Consider the following 12446-nt stretch of genomic DNA (forward strand, 5'->3'; position numbering starts at 1 on the left):
CAGTAATAAGTATTTATAATCGATTTTCTATAATCCATTAGGCACGAGTAATATACAAGTAGGTATCATTCTAAGCCGCGTGGTCCCGGCGTAGAATGGGCCATTCCTTTCGTTCTTATGGGTGTCGTAAGAGGCGACTAAGGGAGAGGTAGGGCTGAGCAGTGTCCTTATAATATCATCGAAGTCTAACTGCGGTTGCCAACCCGCTTGCTAATCGTGGCAACTACTGGTAAACCCCTCCTTATTGGGGACGATTATGTTTGATGATAACAAATTAAAAATTATATATTATTTAATTTTAATTATGTAATTATAATACATACAATTGTACACAGCGACATCTATCCCCGAACTAAGGAGAGTTCTGATACCATGGATATATGTAAGAAATAAAATAACACATAACACGGAAAGAGGTACGGTATCATAGTCTGAGGGGAAATGGATTGTTGGTAATGGGGTCTAATGCTAGCAATAACCTTTATCAGGTCGACCTCCACGCGGTTCCCCCTGGAAACTATCGTGGTTACTTCTAGTGGAATTCGTCACTATGGGCTAACAGATCTGTTTCATCCTCACCTATCATCTCTCACTGGTGCCCCGCCGGTGTACACCGATAGCGCGGACGGGGTTACCATTCCATTATCACCTATTAAAAAACATGGTGTCATGGCCTGTGTTACAGAAGTGCCTCCTTTTTTGAGGTCGATGGGAAATCCTACTTGTTTAGTAGTTACAAACAGTGTTCCCGAGTATGACGGGTAAACTCTTTATATTGATGGCAGGTGGCGACGTTCCTGTTGTACGGTGTAGATGGAGCAGCATTCGTGTTTGGAGACCACCTTGTTAGGGTCGAGAATGCCTTCGCTTTTAGTGTAAGTATAAATTCAAATTTAAACCATTTTTATTTAAATATACCTACTTGTTTACAAGCACTTTTAAATCGTCATTTATTTTAATCTACTGCAGGCTTCGGAAGGTCGTTATCTGTTGAGAAGAGCCCGCGAGAAACTCAACAGTTACTCTTTTAAATCTCTGTTAACATTATGTGTATTTGTTTAAATGTACTATGTCTAAAATTACACGGTCGTTAGAAGCCCACGCATGATCCACTAACACCATGCACGTTTGTTATTCAAATAATCGTTTAGTGTGTAATAGGCTTTGTTCAATAAGTGTTTTTTAATAACAGCTTTAAACTTATTAAAAGGTAGATCCGAAATATCCTTCGGTATCTTGTTGTAACATTTAATGCCCATTCCCATAAAGACCTGTTAACTTTTTGTAAACGATATTTTGGAACAAGTTTATATTTGTATCTAGTGTTAAGATTATTCAGATCGCTGTTTTTAAAAAAACAGTTGAACATTCCTGCGTATATACAAAATGTTTGCGTATATGTATTGTGAAGCTACGGTGTGAGTATTTACTTCAAAAGATGTAGCATTTAAAAGATATAGACATAGTAGTCTACCAGAGGGAGACTTTGTACAAATGTCGTTTACTTAGGTAAATGTGTCTCATTAGTGTTTCTACCGTGAAGCATATATATATATATATATATATATATATATATATATATATATATATATATATATATATATATATATATATATATATATATATATATAATATAACAAACAAGCTGACGGCCCACCTGATGAAAGTGGTAACCGTCGCCTATAGACATGAGCAGTACCATGGACATAACAGAGTATACTGTTTCGCCCATGATACCTCCTCTGTAAGTGAGTGTATTATTCCTCTGTAAGTGTTAGTGTAAGTAAATGATGCGATAAAAAGTAAATAAAGAAGTATAGGTGATTCATAAGAGTTATTATAAAAAGGGAAAATACCGTGATAGGCTACCGCGGAATATGTGTTCTTATCGATAATCTATCATTGTTATCATTCTTCAAAACAAAGGATTCTTTTGCGTTTAATTTCGATGTGGGGCATCCTGAAAGTAAATACATACATATTTATGCATTTTTTTAATAATTTATCTCGATTTTTTGTATATCTATGTTGTACTCGTAATTTGTGTGCTGTAAGTAAGTAATGCAAATAAATTATCTATCTTTCTATCTATATATATATATATAAAATAAAACTATAGAGGTCGAATATCTGTACATAGAAAAAAAAAGCGCTAAAAACCGAGTCAAGTGAAATAGAACATATCCAGATTTTATCAAAATTTTGTTTCTCTCTCTGTTTGTACGGGCTAATCTCTGAAACTGTTGGACGGATTTAAATGAAATTTTGCACGGTAGTGCCTTACATCCTCGGTCACATTTTAGACACTTTTAATCACGGAAAATTGAAAGGTTCCCGTGGGATAGTTAAAAAACTATAGTAACTTATACAGTTTAGTACACAACCTACTTAAGTAAAGTCATTTCGACCTAAGGCGAAGAGCGAGAACGACACGTCATTTGTTAATTTTGGTCCAGTATTCCCAGACATAATAAATGACAGAAACACGAATAGGTCAGAGGTACCCAAGCAGTCGATTTTCAGTGGATGTAACCCCCACATTTCGGTCACCCCTTAAGCTGAATACCGAGATATTTCTTCTTCTTCTAGGTTTCAGCTTCCACGAGGTTCTCGTCATGCGGTATGATGATATCCACGCAAAGTTATGATTGTAGTCACGTGACGTGTCTATTTCCAGGTTTTGCCAGTGATATTCTTCTTCAGTATGCTGGTGGAAGTTCTCTTCTACTGGGGAGCTCTCCAGTGGTTCTGTGTCAAGCTGGGACAGGTCCTGAAGTCTGCCACCTCCATTACTGTATGTGAGAGTGTAATCGCAGTTGGAAACGTATTTTTGGGCAATGTGAGTACCATCTATGAATATGATGCTAGTCAAACAAACAAAGCTGTGTCGTAAGTGGCGATAAAGGGAACTTAATAATCGAGGGATGGGCAGCAGCCTCTTAAAACATTACCAAAGGCTAACTGCAGTTGTCAATCCGCTTGTCAATCGTGGCAACTACTGACAAAACCCCCTTATAGGGGAGGCCTATCAACAGTGGACAGTAAACAGTTGATGTAATACTAATAATAGGGGGGAAAGGGATTGTTAGTAATGGAGACTGAGAGTCCTATTGCTAGCAATATACCCAACCAGGTCGACCTCCTCGCAGTTTCCCCTGGAAACTATCATGGTTAATTCGTGATGAATTCATCACGATGGACTAACTGGCCTGTTTTCATTCTCATCTATCACCCTTCACTGGTACTCCGCCAGCGTATCCCGTTAGCGCAGGCGGGGCTACCATACCATTTTCACCCATCAAAAACAAAATCTAAAAATAATGTATATAATAAAGCTAAAAACCTAATTTCCACATGGGTTTTTTGTTATACCACGAAGATGGAAAACAAGCATACAGCCTGTTTGATGGTGAACGGTCATTGTAGCCTATAGACTATATGATGGTTTGAATTAGGCCTGTATTAAGCCAAGGGATTTTTAAATGGATAATAATGGAATGGTATCCCCGCCTGTGCTATCGGTATACGCTGACGAGGCACCAGTGGGGGATGATAGGTGAGGATGAAAGCAGATCAGTTGGGCCATCGTGACGAATACACAAAGATTCTGGTACACAATTCTGCTCCCCCCCCCCCCCCCCCCCCTTTAAATACTCCTTTAAGCAGTAGCCACGTTTCTTATCTTTTTGAATTCCAAAATAATCGTCGAATTTTATATATATATATATATATATATATATATATATATAGCTTGCAGTGGTTCTATGATTTAGTTGTTGAAATTTATGCTTACTTTTTTACGACATTTTCATTCAGAATGGCAAACGAGCTGATGACTCACCTGATGGACAGTGGTAATCCTCTACCCTAATGACATAAACAGCGTCATGGACATATCAAAATACACTGTCCCCATCAAACCTTAAACACTCTTTAGAGCCATGTAACCATAGCTGCTTGGTGGAAGTTTTTTTAATAAGAATATATTATTTAACCCATAGACAGAATCAGCGCTGCTAATCAAGCCATATCTACCTCTGCTCACCCCGTCCGAGATGCACGTCGTGATGGCGTCTGGATTCGCCACAGTATCTGGTAATTGAATAGTGAAGTTTTTTGCACAATATTCCTAAAAGAAAGAGAGGGGGAAAAGGCTTAAAAAAAGAGAAGGGATTTTTTTTAAATGGATGATAATGAAATGGTAACCCCACCCGCGCTATCGGTATATACCGGCGGGGCACCAGTGAAGGATGATAGGTCAGGATGAAGTAGGTCAGTTAGCCCATCGTGACGAATTAAACAAGAATTATTCACGATGGTTTCCAGGGGGAACCACGTGGAGGTCGAACTAATAAGGTATATTGCTAGCAATGGGGCTGTCAAACTCCATTGCTAACAATCCTTTTCCCCCTAAGAGAAGGGATTACGTTACACCAGGTCGATCTACTTGCAATCTCCCCTGAAAATATGATTAATTCCTGTGATGTTGATTACGATGGGCCAACTGGCCTAGCTTCATCCTCAATATTTCTTCACTTACTGGGTCGTGTAGGGATTGTTATTCCCATTACTAGCAATATATCCTAGCAGGTCGATCTCCACCAGATCTCCCATGGAAAGTTTTATCCTCACCTATTATCCACCATTCCTTAACGCAGTATATGACGACCCACCACTAGATGAAGTTACGACCTGAAATGCATTGCAGGGAGTCAATGGATGTAGGTAGCTCAGGACCGTTCTTTACGGCAGTCTATGGGGGATGTCCAACGGTATATATTATGTCCAACGGTGGACGGATAATGGCTGAAATGATGATGGCTATCCCTCGCTGGTGCCCCACCAGCGTATACCGATAGCGCAGACGGGGTTACCATTCCATTATCCTCCACTAAGACTGGTGGCCCGTTATCGTATATACATTGTACATAAAATGATGCTTTATTCCAGATTCATCCATAAAACAATCTAGTGGAAATAGCAAATATCGTTTTCTGAGATACATTGTAGGTTTTCCAGTATCTTCAGTATCTTGAAGTCAAAGAAAAGCAAACTGGGGAAGGCTTCCCTCATGCCTCCATGCCCTTACTGTTAAATGGTGGAACATTTTTTTATTATGATGTATGGTGTTATACCAAAGTCAGCCATTTTTATCCGTGAGCAATTCGTCCTGTATGCTTGGTAATATACCTGGTACTCAAAATTTCTCCTATAAGCCATGGTGTGCTTGCATGCCCGCTGTGTGCAAGAATCTTTATGAAAAAGATTGGCTATGTAAACCATATCCAAGCCACACCAATGCCAACAACAGCCAAACAATTAATCAATAATAACAGAGTCAAGCGGTCGCCTTGACCGAAAATGATCAGGTCCATTGTCATCGTAAGCCATTACTCTGATACCATCTTTGACCATTTTACCAGTCTATCTAGCCAAATATACATTCCATTTCTACTTTAATTTTCAACAAGTCCCTAGTGTGTAAATTAAAGATTCGTTAACCACAGGTACGATCCTGGCTGCGTACATCAACTTCGGTGCAGAACCAGCCCATTTAGTCACAGCCAGTGTCATGTCGGCCCCCGCTGCCATCTGCTTCTGCAAACTAATGATGCCGGAAACCAAGAGGTCGCTTACTGCTGTCGAAAATATACAGCCAGTCACTAGGTATGCTTTCTGATATTTTTGTGATTGACAGATACAGTTTGAAATTTGTGTTGAGGAGTGACAGTGTGCTGGAAGGTAAAATGTGTGCTGAAATGTTAATCCTGGCTTTACTACCAGTACATGCTGGATATCAGTAAATGATAGGTGAGAATGAAGTCAGATTAGCTGGACTGTTCTGATAAATTCACTAGAAATCAAACATAGTTACTAGTGGAACCGAGTGGTCCCGGCATAAAATAAGCCATCCCTTCCCTTCCCATGAGTGTCGTAAGAGGCGACTATGGAGGGGCGAGGGATGGGCAGCAGCATCCCTCTTAAAATATCTTCAAAACCTAACCGCGGTTACTAATCCATCTGCCAAGCGTTGTCTCTATTGGCAAAATTTCTTAAAGGAGAGGCTTATGTTCAACAGTGGACAGTTAAAGGCCGATATGATGACTAGGGGCACCATGTAAAAGTCGACCTGATAAAATGCTAGAGTCTGTTAGAAACTATATTCTATAACTTGATAAAAATATAAAGAACTTTTGTTGAAAGAGCGTCATTTAAACAACGTTCTCTAATTGAAATAAAATCGAATAATTTAATCGATATTAATCGATTTTTATTTGTACTACTATTGAACATCATCAGACTGTCTCAAGGTTTTTTTTTTTTAATGGATGATAATGATATGGTAACTCCACCTGCGCTATCGATATACACTGGTGGGCTACCAGTGAAGGATGATGAAGTAGGTCAGTTAGTCCATCGTGACGAATTCAACAAGAATTGTTCACGATAGTTTCCAGGGGGAACCACGTGGAGATGGACCTAATAGGGCATATTTCTAGCAATGGGGCTGTCAAACTCCATTGCTAACAATCCCTTTCCCCCCGCTGTCTCAGGGTCGAGTCATTCACAATAACCTGCTGGCCAATTTGTAACTAAGTACAAGTGTTTTTGGCAGTTTGTGTTCCTGCAAAGGATAGGCCACCCCTTTTTTTGCCAACCCGTCTGCGAAGCATGATAACTATTGGCAAAACTCCCCTTATGGAGAAGGCTTTAGTTCAGCAGTGGACAGTTAACGGCTGAAATGATGACAAAAGTTTTATCGTTTATAACGACGAAATATTTTTACCTTTTCAGTCAAGATGAATCGGCTCTCTCAGCTGCAACTCGTGGAGCGACTAATGGCATAGCTTTGGTTCTGAACATCATAGCTAATCTGGTGGCCTTCATTGCTTTCATTGCGTTTGTCAATGGTATATTAGGGTATTGCGGTAACTTACTAGGCCACGAGGATCTTAATCTGGAGTGGATCTTTGGGAAGGTCTTCATTCCATTGTGTTGGGTAATGGGTAAGTATACTTTTGACAATTTGTCTTTAGAAACAGAAACGATATGGTTTTCTTTTATATACCATGAGGGTGGTAAACAAGCATACAGTCCATTTAATGATAAGCAATCAGTATACTATTTAGTGAAAAAGCAAATACCATGATATCAAACCTTATTTTTGACAACATTCATAATGGAACTACGTACCCACCAGTAGGGTACATAGTTTTCTTAAGCGAGGTCCTGGATTCGATTACTTGTCTGGTCAATTTAGGAAACAGACTTTTCTGAACTCGCTCGGATCTGGGTGTTTTGTTTCTTCCTAATATAGGGTATTCTATTTTGAGGACGAAGCGGATTTGTGTGATTATATAGCACTTATATGTAATATATTTTATAGGCATTTTAGATAAATATGTGAAACAATTTAGGTGTCCCATGGGAGGAGTGTCAACATGTGGCCACTCTGATAGGACTGAAGACGGTTATCAACGAATTCGTGGCGTATCAGAAAATGGGCGAGATGAAAGCTGCTGGATTGCTTTCGGTGAGTTTAATTAAGTCGTCTGCTTGAGTACCTCTGTCCCATTCGTGTTTCTACTTCTAAGCACCTGGCTGTGTTTCGGTTTGAAGAATGGGGTATGGCTGTGAAGTTACAAGGCACGCAGACATAACATTTATTGGCGTATTTAATACTATATTCCAAAGAGGGCTTCGCGTCTTAAAAAAAAGTATATTGTATACTCTCAGACATGTCTTTTAACTATTAAAAACTCTATTTGTATCTTGGGGTGGGTAGTAGACAATTCAGGTCTGTGTACGGGCCACACGGCTCACCACCTCAGGAATGGCAACGCATGTGGAGTACCATGCGCCTTTCAGTATATTTTATGTTGTCGACGGTGCTGTTCATGTCTATAGGCAACGGTTATCACTTTCCATCAGATGGACAGTCAGCTATTAGCCATTTGGATTACTATAAAATAAAAAAAGAATATGAATGTAGGTCTTGGCGTAGAATACGCCACCCCTTCCTTTCCCATAGGTTTCGTAAGAGGTGATTAATGGAATGTAACGATAGAGGGATGGGTAGCAGCGCCCCTCTTAAAACATCAATGAAAGCCTATCTGCAGTTGCGAACTCGCCTGCCAAGCGTGGCAACTACTGGCAGAATTTCCTTTCTGGGGAAGGCTTATATTCAGCAGCGGACAGTTAACGGCAGAAATGATATGATAAATTACTATTTGCTCTTTTATTGCAGTTGTTTTATTTAATTGTTTTATATAGTAATATTTTATGTATTTATTTATGTATTTATTTATGTATTTATATATTTATTTATGTGTATGTTTATATTATATGAATTTATCAAGTATTGCTTTATTTTTTCTCTATTCAAAAATGCACCGCCTACGTATTTTTCTGTTCGCCCAACGGTTGACTGGTAGAGAACACCGTCCGGTGTTAAGTCCGCCATATGTACATAGAATTTTACTGTGCATTAAAGTTTAAATAAATAAATAAATATATTGACTATTTTTTTAGAAGTACTGTCGTAGAAAGTGGTAGTGGATTTCTTTTGTAATTACAGGCCCGCTCTGAGCTGATCGCCACGTATTCGCTGTGCGGCTTCACGAATCCATCGTCGGCCGCCATTATGATCGGCGCCATATCTTCAATGGCCCCTAATCAGAGGGAAACATTATCTAGTGTGAGTATTTACGGAAATACTTAATTTTAATTAAATACTTTTTATAACCAAGACTTTCTTTTCCTGTGGGGTGTCGTAAGAGGCGACTAAAGGAGGGCGAGGGATGGGCAGCAGCGCCCCTCTTAAAGCATTTACAAAGCCTAATTGCGGTTGCCAATTCACCTGCAAAGCGTGGCAACTACTGGAAAACCCGGTCAAAAGGGAGGCTTATGTTTAGGCAGTGGACAGTTAACGACCCGCTCCGGTTTCGCACGGGTGCAATATTTGTTTGTGTACCTTTTAATATTTGTTTGTGTTCAACCACTTCACTTCACCAAAGGGAGACTTTGTACAAAAGTCGATTGCTTGTGTACCTCTGTCCCATTCGTGTTTCAACCGTGAAGCAGTTGTGTTTGCATCACTAATTAGCCCCTGATAGTTATTTTGTAAATATATTTCATGTACAGAATTGACCTCTCTACAGATTTATTATAAGTATAGATTAAATATTTGTTACAGTTGGCAGTGCGCGCGTTCTTTGCTGGATGTGGCATTTGTTTTATGACGGCTTGCATAGCTGGTGAGTTTTTTATTGCCACTTAGAATAAGAAACAATTTTGTATTATTTTAATTCAATTTTTTTAACGAACTTCACTTTATTGACTATCCTTACTAAAATTATAAACCAAAGTGATTGTTAAAATATTTCTGAATTTGTTTTTTTTTAATGGATGATAATGGAATGGTAATCCTGCCCGCGCTAATGGTACGGTGCCCTACCAGTGAAGGGTGATAGGTGAGGATGAAAAGATAGGACAGTTAGCCCATCGTGATGAATACACCTGGGATTTAACACGATAGTTTCTAGAGGGAACTACGTGGTGGCCGACCTGACAAGGTATATTGCTAGCAATGGGCCTGATAGTCCGCATTGCTAATAATCCTTTTCTCCCCATTTGTATGTTTGTTACTTAATTTTGCTTAAATTGTTGAATGGATTTTACTGACATTTGGTAACTTCATATATTGATTCATGCGGGTAATTTTTTTTAAGGCGCCGCCTACCTATTTATGCTTTAACTCCTTCTACCCAAAGGTTATCTGGAAAAGATTGCTTAGCAATAAGACCGCCTTTTATACTACACTATACGTAATTGTTCCACAAATCCTGTCATGTTGGTGCAATAAAGCGTTAAATAAATAAATAAATAAAATGACGGGAGATAGCTAGTATTAATAAATAAATAAACTCACTACAGTTTCCTTGCTTAATAACATTTTCACTTATAATTTATAATAATTGCTGTGTTTCCGGCATAGAAAGGGCTACCCCTTCCTTTCCCGTGGGCGTCGTAAGAGGCGACTAAGGGAACTTAATGACCGAGGAATGGGCAGTAACGTCCCTTTTGAAACATCAAAGTCTAACTGCAGTTGCTAACCCGGTTGCCAAGTGTGACAACTACTAGCAAAACTCCCCAAAAGGGAGTATACAATATAGTATATAGGCCTATAATATAATGTTATTTCTTTTACAGCTATCCTGATGCCAGAAGGATCTTTTTAAACAGTGGTATTACTTAAACTTTAATTAGTATTTAGTACATAAAAAAATAGTAAAATCAAATATGTAGGTACTGCTTACCTGTATATGTAATCACGTCACGTTTAGGAGGTTGGTCACTTAACAAAATTAAACATTGAAATACTAGATGACGCTAGAATCGAGACTTGTATATTTTGTTGATTATGGTATTTGAAATTAAAGATTGTCGTAATTGGAGACAAAATTTCTAAATTGGCGAATTTTACCGGTATAGTAATAAGTTATCATAATTTTTGCCTTTATTTTCTTGTATTGTATAACTTTAAAAAAAAATATACACACTAGCAAGAAATATTCCGATTGTGTGGGTTATAATTCATTCAGGAAAAGATTGTGTATTATCTGTCACTTCACATTTATACATAATAATAAAAATCACTCGTCAATTAAGAAATTTTACTTCGAATTATCTTTCATTACAATATAATCAACAAAACCTACAAGTTTTGATACCGCGCCATCTAGTTCTTTTTAATTTTGTGTGACCAATCATCTTAAATCCTGACCTGAATTCAAAATTAGTATTTAAATAAGTATGACTGCTGTTTTAGTATACTTGAGACCTATAAAATCAAAGACAGCTAAGCTCCAAGTCTGTCAAATGTTCTAATATATTGTCAAAGATATGGAACGATATTCTATATATTAAACCAGGATGAAAAATATTAAAATATTAGTAATAATATGAATTTTAATTAATAGAACTCCCTTTATATTTGAGTACAGAGTAAAAATTTAATTAATTTTATGGTATTTAGCTGCCTTTGATTTTGTAGGCCTCATTTAGAGAGTATACTTTGAACATTGTAGTGCTGGAGAAGGATGGAGAAAATTAATTGGAAAGATCGAATTAGTAATGAAGAGGTACTGCTTAGAGTTAAGGAAAAGAGACAAATTATAAGACCTATTGAGGTCAGAAGGGAGAAAATGTTAGAACACTTGATACAACACGACAGACTTATGAACATTATAACAGAAGGTAAAATAGAAACACCAGGTAGATCAAGGAAGGAGTTGGTGTCGTGTCGTATCAAGAGGTGAAGAGGCTCGTTGAGAATCGTAGTGAGTGGCAAGAGCTCCACCGACAAGAGTGCAGCTCTTAAATAGAAAATTAAAATGAATTGTAAACAATTAATGTATTAAGATAGAATAATAGAATGATAAATATACATTGGTGTATATTGTGTATATATATATATATATATATATATATATATATATATATATATATATATATATATATATATATATATATACATACATACATATAATATACATATATGTACAGCGAAGCACCAGTGGTATATGAAGGCAGGCCAGTTGGCCTGTTTCATAGGTCATATTGCTATATATGGTTGCTAAACCCTATTAGTAGTAAAGGAGTTATTTTAAAGGATTAGAAAACAAAGTGTCAATTTTACCTCAATACGTAAAATAGTATAAACAATACAGTTTCTTTGATCCATTTCTTTTTGAATAGTAAAAAATCGAAGAGCACATCAAAACACGACTAACCTTTTTTAACTGTCAAAAACAAACTGACAATCCAAAATGGCTGATATTGCCAACATATATAACAGACATGTGTACCAACATAACAGAAAAAAAAATGCGAAAATCGAACATACGTATCTCACGAAATTTGAAAATAACGGTTTTTTCAGACCTCGTACATAAAATACTTATGAATGTAAAATTGCAAACGTGGCAACTACTGGAAAAATTCCCCTGATGGTTAACGGCCATAAGGTATGATCTCGTCTCCTATGGCAGTCTCCATAGACTGCCATAAAGAACGGGATAAGGAGGTTACTCCTCCTTATCCCGTATAGACTCCTTACATAGACTCCCCCATGGGAGGCCTGTGTTCAGCAGTGAACAGGTAATGACTGAAATGATGGTGATGATGACGTAATTGATTTTGTATATAAAAACTCGTGTAAATATTTTATATAATGTATTTATAAAATGTATTTATATAATATTTTAGCTTTAAGTGTTGTAAAAAATGTTTTAATGTATTTACTCGTAAAATATGTAAAATATATTTTTTAAGTGCCAAATTTTGTATTAAATTATTTTATTATATAAATAATTATCTGTTTAAAAGAATTTTATTTAAAAAACCAACCGTTCTAGCGCGGACAGCCCTTAAAAAAGGTTGTG

General features: G+C 37.4%; 1 protein-coding gene across 4 annotated transcripts in view; it reads left to right on the forward strand.

Moving 5' to 3' along the window:
• Nucleotides 1-12392, forward strand: part of LOC113515275 (solute carrier family 28 member 3-like) — a 30626-nt gene extending 18234 nt beyond the window's left edge. For all 4 annotated transcript variants that reach the window (XM_026899436.3, XM_052901077.1, XM_052901078.1 and 1 more), the window contains exons 8-16: nucleotides 786-875; nucleotides 2678-2839; nucleotides 4002-4095; nucleotides 5508-5667; nucleotides 6796-7007; nucleotides 7419-7534; nucleotides 8579-8698; nucleotides 9197-9257; nucleotides 10213-12392. In XM_026899436.3, the coding sequence (XP_026755237.2) occupies nucleotides 786-875; nucleotides 2678-2839; nucleotides 4002-4095; nucleotides 5508-5667; nucleotides 6796-7007; nucleotides 7419-7534; nucleotides 8579-8698; nucleotides 9197-9257; nucleotides 10213-10241 (1044 nt within the window). In that variant the 3' untranslated portion in view covers nucleotides 10242-12392. The remainder of the gene's footprint in view (nucleotides 1-785; nucleotides 876-2677; nucleotides 2840-4001; nucleotides 4096-5507; nucleotides 5668-6795; nucleotides 7008-7418; nucleotides 7535-8578; nucleotides 8699-9196; nucleotides 9258-10212) is intronic.
• The last annotated feature ends 54 nt before the right edge of the window (nucleotides 12393-12446 follow it).

Source organism: Galleria mellonella, unplaced genomic scaffold (assembly GCF_026898425.1).
Source record: "Galleria mellonella isolate WM207_F2 unplaced genomic scaffold, CSIRO_AGI_GalMel_v1 utg746, whole genome shotgun sequence".
NCBI lineage: Eukaryota > Metazoa > Arthropoda > Insecta > Lepidoptera > Pyralidae > Galleria > Galleria mellonella.